This window comes from Medicago sativa, chromosome 8 (assembly GCF_051527215.1).
Source record: "Medicago sativa cultivar Bolivia chromosome 8, Bolivia_mono, whole genome shotgun sequence".
NCBI classification, from domain to species: domain Eukaryota; kingdom Viridiplantae; phylum Streptophyta; class Magnoliopsida; order Fabales; family Fabaceae; genus Medicago; species Medicago sativa.
This window is the reverse complement of record NC_140756.1, coordinates 67053064-67065009: the sequence shown is the minus strand read 5'-3', so window position 1 is coordinate 67065009 and position 11946 is coordinate 67053064. Positions and strand designations below refer to the sequence as shown.

The 11946-nt window shown below is 33.0% G+C and overlaps 3 protein-coding genes and 1 long non-coding RNA gene across 4 annotated transcripts; 3 read left to right on the top strand and 1 right to left on the bottom strand.

The window, feature by feature from the left end:
- Positions 1-220: 220 nt before the first annotated feature.
- Positions 221-1430, top strand: LOC146900737 (uncharacterized). The gene has a single exon (XM_085736319.1). The coding sequence runs from the start codon at positions 221-223 to the stop codon at positions 1340-1342; it is 1122 nt and encodes a 373-aa protein (XP_085592445.1). The 3' UTR covers positions 1343-1430.
- Positions 1431-4363: 2933 nt separating this feature from the next.
- LOC146900736 (GATA transcription factor 5-like) lies at positions 4364-6039 on the top strand. The gene is made up of 3 exons (XM_085739044.1): positions 4364-4537; positions 4639-4968; positions 5243-6039. Exons 1-3 carry the CDS (start codon positions 4412-4414, stop codon positions 5792-5794), a joined length of 1008 nt encoding a protein of 335 aa, XP_085595170.1. The 5' UTR covers positions 4364-4411; the 3' UTR covers positions 5795-6039.
- Positions 6040-8996: 2957 nt separating this feature from the next.
- On the bottom strand, positions 8997-9536 carry LOC146900735 (uncharacterized). The gene has a single exon (XM_085736972.1). It carries the CDS (start codon positions 9534-9536, stop codon positions 8997-8999), a length of 540 nt encoding a protein of 179 aa, XP_085593098.1.
- A 1260-nt stretch (positions 9537-10796) lies between these two features.
- On the top strand, positions 10797-11727 carry LOC146900734 (uncharacterized). The gene is made up of 2 exons (XR_015023173.1): positions 10797-11078; positions 11216-11727. It is a non-coding gene; the product is annotated as an uncharacterized LOC146900734 (long non-coding RNA).
- The last annotated feature ends 219 nt before the right edge of the window (positions 11728-11946 follow it).

Below are 11946 nucleotides of genomic sequence, written 5' to 3'. Positions count from 1 at the left end.
TAAATTTAGTTAGTTGAAGTTTAATTGAATATCGTGTCACAAAAAACGTTATAACAAAAATGATGCAAGTAAAAACAAATGGTAAAAAAGGCTGGTCACACCTGCTTATAGTTCAAACGTAACTTATAACTTATCACCCGATCACTATAAATACAAATGCAAAATTCATTTTCTAAGTACCAACAATACAAATTTCAATTTCAAAAGCAAAATCTACAAAATGGAAACGCACACATTATACACCAAATCCTTCTTGCTACCCTTATTCTTCCTTCTCCTCACATCACTCATCTCACATTCTAAAGCTTGTAATGCAATAGACAAAGACGCGTTACTACAATTCAAGAACAAAATAACCTCTGACCCATCACAACTATTGAATTCTTGGACATCTTCCTCTGATTGTTGCAAAGGTTGGAATGGAGTTAAATGTGATTCCACCACAGGAAGAGTTGTTAGTCTCACTCTTTCCGGAACCGTCGACGACGGCATTAATTTACCTTTTGATACATATTTGTCTGGAACATTATCACCTTATCTTGGAAACTTAAGCAATCTCAAAATTTTAAGCCTCATTGGTTTAATGCAATTGAATGGTCCAATTCCTGTGGAGTTCAATAAACTTATCAAACTTGAGAAACTTTACCTTAATGATAATAAATTATCTGGTGATCTACCTTCTGAGATTGGATCTTTGGTCTCCTTATTAGAACTTGGTCTTTCAGGAAATAATCTTTCAGGAATAATTCCATCTTCAATTGGAAACTTGAAGCTTCTAACTAGTCTTGATCTTAAAAAAAACAATCTTAGCGGCGGCGTTCCAGAGTGCATTGGAAATCTTAAAAATCTAGGATTTTTAGATTTGTCTGGAAATAAAATTGGTGGAAAAATTCCAGAATCAATTGGTGGTCTTAAAAAATTAAATACACTTGATATGATGCAAAACAAGATTGAAGGAAATGTTCCTATTTCTATTGGTGGACTTGGTTCTTTAACATTTTTAAGGATATCGGATAATTTGTTAAGTGGTGTTTTACCTTCTGAGATTGGGAATCTCAAGAATTTGAAAAATTTGAATCTTCAGAACAACATGCTTAATGGGAATTTGCCTGCTTCTATTGGGAATTTAAGCGGTTTGAGGGAATTATCTCTTGGCAATAATAAGTTTTCTGGAAAAATTCCAGCAACATTTGGAAATTTGAAGGATTTACAAAATGTGGATTTTTCAGGAAATAGGCTCAGAGGGAGAATTCCTAAAAATATGGCTAAAATGTCTAAATCATCTTTTTTGGGTAATCGTAGATTGTGTGGGTCACCACTTCCTCCTTGTAAACCTTTTTAGTGCATGTTTGGAGAGACGGAGCATGATGAAATCACTGTAACATTGTGATTTTGTTAAATACAGAAAGTGTAATCTTTGTAAAATTTATTGTGACATATGATGATTCTATCAAGCTTATTGTGAATTGAGACATGCAGTTAATATATACAATATTATAGTTTTGGATAGTATCCCAAAATTGTATTACAAACTAAAGATTGATCGTTGGTGCATATATGATCATGTGTCTCTCCCTCCGGTCTCTATTATGTGTAACAAATCCACTTTTTAAATTATTTAATATAATATTAAATACTTTAATTATTTAATGAATCTAAAATGTGGATTTTTATTTTTTTTTATAATAAAGATCGAATGAAGTATTTCTTCCCCCTAGCTTCTCTTTCTCACGTCTCTAATCTATATTGTATTTCTCTATTTATGTTACTCATCTATTCTCTCTATTATTTCTCTCGAATATAGTGTATAGACATATCAAATAAGGTGTAATATAAAATTACTAGTCTTGCGGATCAGTGTAAGCGGTTCAGACAAAATTGGAAATCTAATAAAAAAAAGTATCAAACCTTGTCTGTTTAAGTTTGAAACCGAACCAAACTAACATAATTTGATTCAGTTCTCTGTTTTTAAGATCTTAAGAACCAATATACCAAACAAATGCTAACTCCATCGACTATTTTACTAATAGCATCTCGTCATACGCACTTAAGGTTAGGCCAAAATTAAAAAATGAGAGCTAGAATCTCATAGTTAATCACAAATTAACTTTCTCATTAACACTTTTAATACGCAAATACATTCCTATAAATCTCGCATCCTCGTCAAAACGATTTCTCTTCTTCATCTCATTTCCTTTTTTTTTCTTCAAATTCTCAATATTTTCCACCCAAACCAATTGCTCCCAATCCAAAAAAAACCTCTGCCATTGTTCAAAATATTCTTTAAGTGAAAAGCAGCCCATTTCACTTATTTCTCGCCTTGTTAGCCGCTTGCTTTCAACTGTGTTGTTGTCGTAATCCATCTCCGAAGCTTAATTAGAGGGACTTCACATGCTCATTGATTCCAGATTTCTCACCACCACAACCATCATCATCATCATCATATTCAGATTAATCAATTTTTTGTGTCTTTTGAGAAGAAGTAGATAATACATTCGTTTCAAAATGAGTGTCACTTTAGCAATAAAAATTTGTTTCAAAATGAATGTCACTTGCACTTTTCAATGTAGAATTATTACTTTACTTTCAATTGTACTCTCTAATTAATTGAGTGTACACTACTTCTAAAACATTACACCCATAATAAATAAGATTAGTTTAGTAAAATAGACATGTCTTTTAACACCATCATTTTATTTCTTAATATGTGTATAAAAACATTAAACGACACTCATTTTGAAACATATGAAGTATTTGATAGTTAGTTTTTGTGTTAGAAGAATGAAGAATGTTGCGAAATAATTGGAGGTGTGATTGATACATCATTTTATTTCCGATCTATCGTTAATTATTGTGTTTTAGTTTCTTTCTGATTTATGAGTTAGTTTCAAAAAACTTTCTCTAAGATTTCTGGTATGGGGATCAATTTTGGAAAACATCTCATCTATGTTCAATTTTGAAAACACATGATGGGTGGAATATGACTTTGATTTTCAAAAGGGTTAAAACTGATATTTTTTTGTTGTTTGTAGGATATGGGATAGTTGGGGTGTGATAAATGTTTCTTTCTTCCATCATCATCATCTCCCAAAAAAGTAACTCTAACCGTCAGCCACATGCAACCTATTATTTGATGAAGTTGTTTCAATTTGAGTATGAAATGTTTGATTATGCATGGAATACAAATTTGTTTAAAAAATAGAGAGCATGAAAAACAAAATATGTAATACAAAGTTTTTACAAAATATGATCTTAAAGACACTTGTTAGCATTTTCCTTTTAAAAATAATGAAAATCAAACTGAACTAACGAAGATTTTATCGATTCAAACTTTTTTTTTGGTACAAGATTCAAACATTTTTTTAATTGAAATTAATCTAAACCGAACCGTCACACCCCTAGCATCAACCATCAAACACAGTGAAATACAAAAACTTATCCACTACTCATTGTTTTGTGAATGTAACAACATTGCTAAATTGAATTTGGAGAAGTGAAATTAGGGTTTAAAAAAAAAGAGAGAAAGAGAAAAGAACAAATGAAATGAATTTTTAATTTGGCTTAATTGCACTTTTGCCCCCTATATTTTGCCAATTGTGCGATTTTGCACCCCATTGTTTCAAACGAGCGATTTTGGACCCTATATTTTGCCAATTGTGCGATTTTGCACCCCATTGTTTCAAACGAGCGATTTTGCACCCTATAGTTTTCCCCCTTTCTGATTTTGCACCCCAAAAAATAAAAAAAATATTTAGTTTTTTTCCAAAAAATTTAAAAAATCGAAAAAAATTTAATAAAATAGAAAAAAAATCAGAAAATATAATCAGATTTTTTTTAAAATTCTGGAATTTAATTTTCAAAATACAAAAAAAAGTAAATTTTCAAAATTTTAAAAAAAGGTCAGATTTTTTTAAAAAAATTCTGGAAAAAAATTAAATTTTTAAAAATCTGGATACCAATTTAAAAAAAGGTCAGATTTTTTTAAAAAATTCTGGAAAAAATTTAATTTTTAAAAATCTGGATACCAATTTAAAAAAAGGTCAGATTTTTTTAAAATTTTGAATATTTACTTTTTTTGTATTTTGAAAATTAAATTCCAGAATTTTAAAAAAATCTGATTATATTTTCTGATTTTTTTCTAATTTTTAATTTTTTTCGATTTTTTAAATTTTTTGGAAAAAAAACTGAATATTTTTATGATTTTTTGGGGTGCAAAATCGCTCGTTTGAAACAATGGAGTGCAAAATCGCACAATTGGCAAAATATAGGGTGCAAAATCACTCGTTTGAAACAATGTGGTGCAAAATCGCACAATTGGCAAAATATAGGGGGCAAAAGTGCAATTAAGCCTTTTAATTTATTTCTATGAGTAAAGAAACAGGCGCATTGTATAGTAGTAATCCCCCATTCAATGCTTTACCAAACTCACCCATCCACTTCTCTTTCAATTTCACCCCTTCACTTCTTTCACTACTCCTCACTTCTCAACTACACCCTCCTCTCAACTTTCTGTTCACCCTCTCTCTCTCTCTCTCAGGTAAACTGTTCTATCCTACTTTCACCTCAACTTCAATTTCTCTTTTACTTTCCATAAAAAAATAAATAAATTAGAGGACTTATCTTCTTTTAATTTTACAGGCTGAATTAGCAATGGAGTGTGTGAAAGCAGAAGCAGCTTTGAAAAGCAGTTTTAACATAAACACAACGGTGAAACTCAGTCCACAAACGTTGTTAGAAGATTTATCTTCTTTTAATGTCCAAGACATAGCTCCTGTAGATGATTTCTTTGTCGATGATTTTCTTAACTTTTCCAACGAAGAACAAGAACATGAACATGAACAAGATTTTCTCGAAGAAAAACAACAAAACCATACCCCTCAAAACAACACCCAAAACCAAAACGAAATTTCACACTCCATACTCAACAACCAGTTTGTTTCATTACCTACTTCCGAACTCACCGTTCCGGTACTCTCTCTATTCCTCTTACATTAAAAAAAGAAAGATTTTTTTAGTTTGTTTTGTTAAGATTGTTTTTTTAAGGTTGTTGTTTTTTATGTGACATTTTCATACTGGAAACAAATTAGTCGTATGTTATACCGTTCGGGACGAATTTGGATATGAAAATGTCAGAGACTACGTTGGTTTTGTTTTTCTTCGGACACTAAAATTGCTGACATGAAAATTATGAAGGACCAAACTTAGTTTTTGATGAATTTAACCAAAGTTGCAATTTTTGTAGGTAGAAGAAGCTGCTGATTTAGAATGGTTATCATATTTCGTTGAAGATTCCTTCTCAGAATTTCCCAAAACAGAAAATCTCCAACTTCTACAAAAAGCTCATGAACCAAAACCCACGTTTTCAACACCATGTTTCAAAACTCCGGTACCGGCAAAAGCAAGAAGCAAGAGAACTAGAACCGGTATTCGTGTATGGCCAATTTCATTAGCCAATTCATCTTCAAGCTCAACTACACTTTCTTCCTCAAACCTCGAGGAATGTTCAAAGCCACCGGAGAAAAAAGCGAAGAGGATGATTTCACCGGACGGAGAAGCAAGAGGCGTGCTGCGGCGGTGTAGTCATTGTGGTGTGCAGAAGACTCCTCAATGGCGAGCCGGACCAGGTGGGCCGAAAACACTTTGTAATGCTTGTGGGGTTCGTTATAAATCGGGTCGGTTGTTACCGGAATATAGACCCGCTTGTAGCCCTACATTTTCGAGTGAATTGCATTCAAATCATCACCGGAAAGTTATTGAGATGCGGCGGAAGAAGGAGGTTGTTCCTGGTTTTTGATTGTTAGTATTTAACTTACTTTTAGTTTGAAAAAAAAATTAGGTTGTAGAACAAGTTAAATTAATGAGTCTTTTTCTTTTTAGTGGGTACATAGTTGTTGTTTTTAACGTTTGTTGAGTGAGTGAGGTAGGCCTCACTATTAGGTGATAGTGTTACTACTATAACATAAGTTACATTATTATGTAACTTACTAGGATAGGATGTAGGAGACTTTAATATTGAAAAATTTGAAACCTTTAGTTTTATTTTGTTGTTAGTTTTTCTTCTTCTATTTTCTTTTAAAGCAGCGTCGTTTATAGTGAATTTGACAAAATTATGATGATTAATCAATTGGATTTCAACAAAAATTACATTTTAAAGATTCAACAAAATTAGGGTTTTGTTAAATTCATAGTAATTCAAAACATGAACAAAATATCATCCAACTAAAAAAATTAATTTGTGTGCATCCAATTTACACAAAAAAAGAAAAGAATTCTTCATTCTATCTTAGTTAAATATTAACAAAGATCAAAGTACACATATTTAGTTCAATTACAAAACTTGGTTTAATACGGTTAGGTATTATGTGACCGTTTGCATCCTAAAAAACAAAATTATCGACTTAGTTCTAGATCATCGAATCTCAATTGGATGGTCAAGGATCCTTACGAGAAACCCAATTCTATACTCACAATACTTATTTTTACTTATATTTAGGGTATGACATGGTTTTGGACAGGTGGGTGAGTGAGTTTGAAAATGTTTTCAACTTTTGATTTGAGGTAGGGTATATGGTATGGCCGTTGGAAAGCATGTACTTTATGAATGATAAAAGGCAACGCATAAGTGGTTAAGTGCATTTGTTGTGGCGTAATATGGACGTACTTTACACATTGGGAAACCGAAGCATATGGTGGTTACACAACATGATGAAACGGTTCCCATGATTTGAACCTTTCACCATCACTCCCAACTAAAGAAAATGTACCAATGGCTAGGAATTCGAAACCTTGATTTGGACTTTTAGTTTTTGGAGCTACGTAATCGACAGGGCATAAGCATTGATCGGAGAAAGGAGTTTTGGATTTTTTTTAAATATTTTAATGCTCATGTCCGTTCTTATTGATACTATATCCTTTCAATACATCGAAAAGATATTCTCTATTTAACATTATTTTACTTTATTATGGGACCTATAGGGTAAAAAAGTAAATAGCAAATGATTAAATGGGGGAACAAGGTATTTGAATTTTGAATGTTTCATTGCCATGTTTGGAGGCTTATTAGGAAAAAAAGGAAAGTCATAATCTTTGTAATGGGAGTGGCATGCTAAACTAGATTTTAGACTTATTGATTATATATAATTCTAAAAGTCATATTGCAACTTTAATTATCACACTTATGCGAAGAATAAGAAACCTACTACCATATAAAGCACGTCAAGCTTAGAAAGGTAATCATCAAATAAATTAATTTAACTTCTATTTCACAAAATGTGACAAAAGTTCGCATAATAATCCGGTTATAAAGGAAGGCATCTCCGCGTGCAATTACGAAAATTAATTTATGAGTAAAGTTTTAATATAGATTATAACAAAAAAAAAATGAGATTTGTCATCGTTATTTTAACTCAGTTGGCAAAGACATTGCGGTATAAAAGGATCGGAGTTCGAACTTCAGATTCTCCCATTATTCATCTTCTTAAGAGTGGAATTATAACCACTAAGTTACTTAAAAAAATTGACATCTAATTTGTTTCTTCACAATAACAAAATTCAATTTTTTGTTCTTCACAAAAATAAATTGAGACACTTTAATTCCTAGTTATAAAAGTTTGATATGTTGTTGTTAATGTGTATTATTTATTTATTTTCATCCATGTTGTCAACCGACTACGTTGTCTACGTGTTATGTGATCAAATTAAATGACAATATGACCCCTAACAACAATTATTGAAAAAGGTAGGAGTACAATTTAGTCTTCATACCTGCCTGATTTAAATGGTTAACTTATCTTCTTAAAAAATGCATGAAACTATATTAAAGCACTTTAACATGGTCTATTTCATTCTTTTAAAAAAATGGTCTGTTTCATCACTTCTATTTTAAACCCAGTGAAATTTATTATTTTCTGCTTCCATATTCCTCATTGCATTTTCGTTTTGCTACTCACCAACAGTTCAATGTTTTGAAATCTTACTTACCTCGTGTGTAATGTCAATCGTGAATGCTAATCAACCATTTCAATCTTGTTAGGATATTCTTTTAAAAAAGAAACTTGATATATAGCACTTAATTATGAATACATAGAAAATGAATCACTTGATAGATGTTTGCTTCATGAAAAAGTTAGGGCCTTAGTTGTATTTTTATTGTAAAGAACCAAACTATGTCTCAATATTTTTTTATTAAACACTAAAATAATTATCACTCTTAACTTTCGAGATAGTCGAGATCTATTTAAGAGACCGACATCTTTTAACATGTTTTTTTCATACATATTGATCAAATGGTTAAGTAACCTAATTATCTGTCACTTGTGTCACTCTACATTGGTCAAGAAAAAGAACAATTTTTTTACTATTAAATATTTTACCATGGATTCAAAATATTATAGTGAATCTAACAAAATATTTAATAATGAACGGTTAGGAGTCTTTATTAACGTGTATCACCATAAAAAGGTGGAGGGCTGCACATTGTTTTCGATTTTTTTTAATAGCAAAATAAACCTAGTTGATACTTCTGCATTGGTTTAAGTTGAGTGTACGTTAGGATAGGGTTTGGGTAATTAGATAAGCATATGTATTTTGTAACAAAAAAAGAAAGATAAGTATATGTATTTGGTAGCTTTAGTCAAAGTAGGTGATCTTTCAAATTTTGAAATTCAATGCAAAGAACGATTAGTTATTTTGTCATTTATTTAGGCTTTGATTAAAAAGACGTTATTATATAAATAATATTTTTGATCAGGCTATCTTTACCTCCCGACCGTACTCCAGATTATAATACCACTTTCTTTTGGAAATTGGAAGGTTAAGACAAAAAAAAAATGTTATCTAAGTAGCAGGGTAGCATCATTAAAAAAAAAAAGACGTAGCAGGGTAGTGTCTCCTCTAAAAAAGTAGCTACATACAACATAGTGATCTCTGTAATGGATTTCGATCCTCTCAAACACATTATCTTATGTTATCTTTTTTTTTTTTTAGCATAGACAAAATTAAGCCATTTCATTCATAATCAACGAATACAAAGTTGTTGGTAGAATATTGAAAATATAGGGGCTAGTGTGATATAGAGATGCTCTAGCTATATTATGAGCAACACTATTTGCTTGCCTCTGAATATTCGACACTACAAAGTCGGGACTGGTAAGTAAGAGACTTCTACACTGGGAGATGTGGTCATCAAATTCATCAGGATGGTTGGAGTTTGTGGCGAGTGCATCAGCCAAAGATTTACAATCAGCTGTTTCATAAAAGACAGCAGTCATTCCATTCAGGATGGCCGTTTTTATAGCTTCCAACAAGCCTATGGTTTCAGCTTCTAGGATTGTGGTGGAAGAATAAAGATAATCAGATTTGCCAAACAAAAACGATCCTGAGGAATCTCTAAAACAAATACCATACCCCATAATTGAATTATTGTTGAAAGACGCGACATCAACATTGCATTTGATTGTCACTTGGGAGGTCTGCTCCAAGCATGAGGAATATTGGTAGCTTGGATAGACAACTTTGTTCTTTACATACAACTCCATTCGTTGAGAGTGTCCTTAGCTCGGGTAACTATGTAGGCCAGTGAGTTATCTGTGTTATCCCAGTGTTTTGAATTGCGTTTTTTCCACAAACTACAAAGAACCATAGCTGCTAGATATCTTTGATGTGTGGGCAACCTGTCAAACAGATAAAAAACCATGGAAGCAAAGTCATTAGCTGTCACCAGTAGATCGAGTAAAATGTTTTGGATGCCTATATGTTCCCAACATTTGACCGCTTTTGAGCAAACAAAGAAGAGATGCACATGCGTTTCATCCAAGAGGTCACAGCAAACACAAGAATCAACACAAGGGATGCCCCAACTAATGAGATTTGCACGGGTAGGTAAACATTGATGAGCTAACCGCCAGATAAAGGAACGTACTCGAGGAGGAATTTGCATCTGTCATATAGAGTTCTTGCAAAAATTGTTACAGACAGGTGCAACATCAAGTAAAAGATCGGAGCAGAGACGATAAGCTGTTTTGACGGTATAAGCTCCATCCACCATTGACTTCCAAATTCGAGAATCAGTTCTTGATAGAGCAAATAGTGGAACAGACAAAATTGCGGTTACATCAGTAACATCAAACATATTTTGTATTGCAGGAATGTTCCAAGAATTCAGACTCGGGTTTAGCAAAGCGTTTACCATAAGATCTTCATAGTGGAGAGGAGGCGAGGTAGAGGGTTTGTGAGAAGGAAGGTTGCGGATCCACGACATTTTCCACACATTAATATTGGTGCCATCTCCAATTTTCCATATATGACCCTGTGAAAGTAAAGATTGAATGCTCCATAGACTCCTCCAAGTATAGCTTGGATTATGGCCAAGGGTTGCATCCAAAAAAATCCCTTCACGAGAAGTATTTAGCTTTGAGGATCCGGATGAGTAGAGAGGTGGAGTCGGATAAGAGTTTCCAACTTATGTTATCTATTACATGCCTTAATATCAATCATTCATTTATTTTACAATGAATCGGTTGTTAAAGTTTAAGGACGGTTTCTTTAATAAAAAAAAGGTTGCTTAACGATAAAAAAAAAAAGAAAACTTAATTATTAAATCTCAACTAAAGTGAAGTAATAAGCTATTTTGGCTTTTAATTTACTGTTCGTACTATTAGAGTGAAAATTGGGCGAAACTCTGGTATCAAAGATTTCTTGTTGACTCAAATATAAGAAAAAAAGATTTCTTTCTGATAGGTCAAGACAATTAGATGACTAAAATTTTGAGTATTTGTCAGTTCAAAATCTATAACCACAGTAGATCTACCCTTCAAATCCAAACTCTCCTCTCCGATGTAGCTTCTAGTGATGGTGGTGCGACGAGCTTCAGCCTCCGCACCACCGTCGATCCTCTTCTCTATCAGGCGGTCCTCCTGTTGCTGATCTAGTTTTCACAGGTTGTGTTTTCGTTACGCAGCCGTGATCTTGGTCGTGACGGATCTGGCTCTCGCCTACGCTGAAGGGATGAGGGTCGATTTTGTGTTGCCGGTTTTTGTGTCACCGGATCCTTGCCGCCGGCAGGCTTCTTGTCCTCTTGGGTATTTGGTTCTGTTTTTGCTTTTCTTTTCGTTTGTTTTTACTTTTGTTGTTGTTACAGGAAGATGAAGATGGCTGGTGGTATAGTTGTGATCCTATGTTTCTGTTTGATAATCTTAAATTTGGTTTCTAAATTTAGGATCTGGTTCTATAGTCTAACTCTGCTCGAAAGAGCTAGGTGCGTAGATACTCCGTGTTGACGGTAGTTATCGTTTATCGTACCTTTAGACTTTATCTGCCGCGGTTGCTTTTCGCGCCATTGGTGGACTGTGATGACTTTTCGTCGGTTGTTCATCCCATGATCTGGACTTCGACTAAAGTTTCAAGACCTATGCGACTCCGTCTTTGGTTCGTGTTTGGTTGGATTGGCCTGAAAGGGCGTTTAACTTGCTTCATCTAGAAGGGAGTTGTGGACCTTGGATCGTTTCTGTGTTGGCAGACGATTCATACGCCTTCTCAAAAGCTCTGAATGCTCACTCTGCGTGTTTTTTGCAATTCGGTTTCGTGCTCACACGTGGGTTCGCTGGATTGTCCGTGGTTGTGATTGTTTAGGGTTGTTTCTTTTATACCACTTTTGTACCTTATTGTTGTATCACCTGTTTCAGGTTGTTTTGTGGTTTATTGGGTCAGGTACACACCCCCAATCTTGTACTTCCTGGTTTCTCTTTTTAATTTAATTTCCTTTTGGCTTAAAAAAAAAAAATCTATAACATTTTTTCTTGTCCGATATGCTAATTCACTTTAACTTATCCTTCCAATTATTATTATTTTTTAAATATTTTCTACACGCGAAAAGTCAATTTCATATTTGATATATATCAACATTCTTATGATTATTGTTAATTTTACAAATAAAAATGGATGAGATAG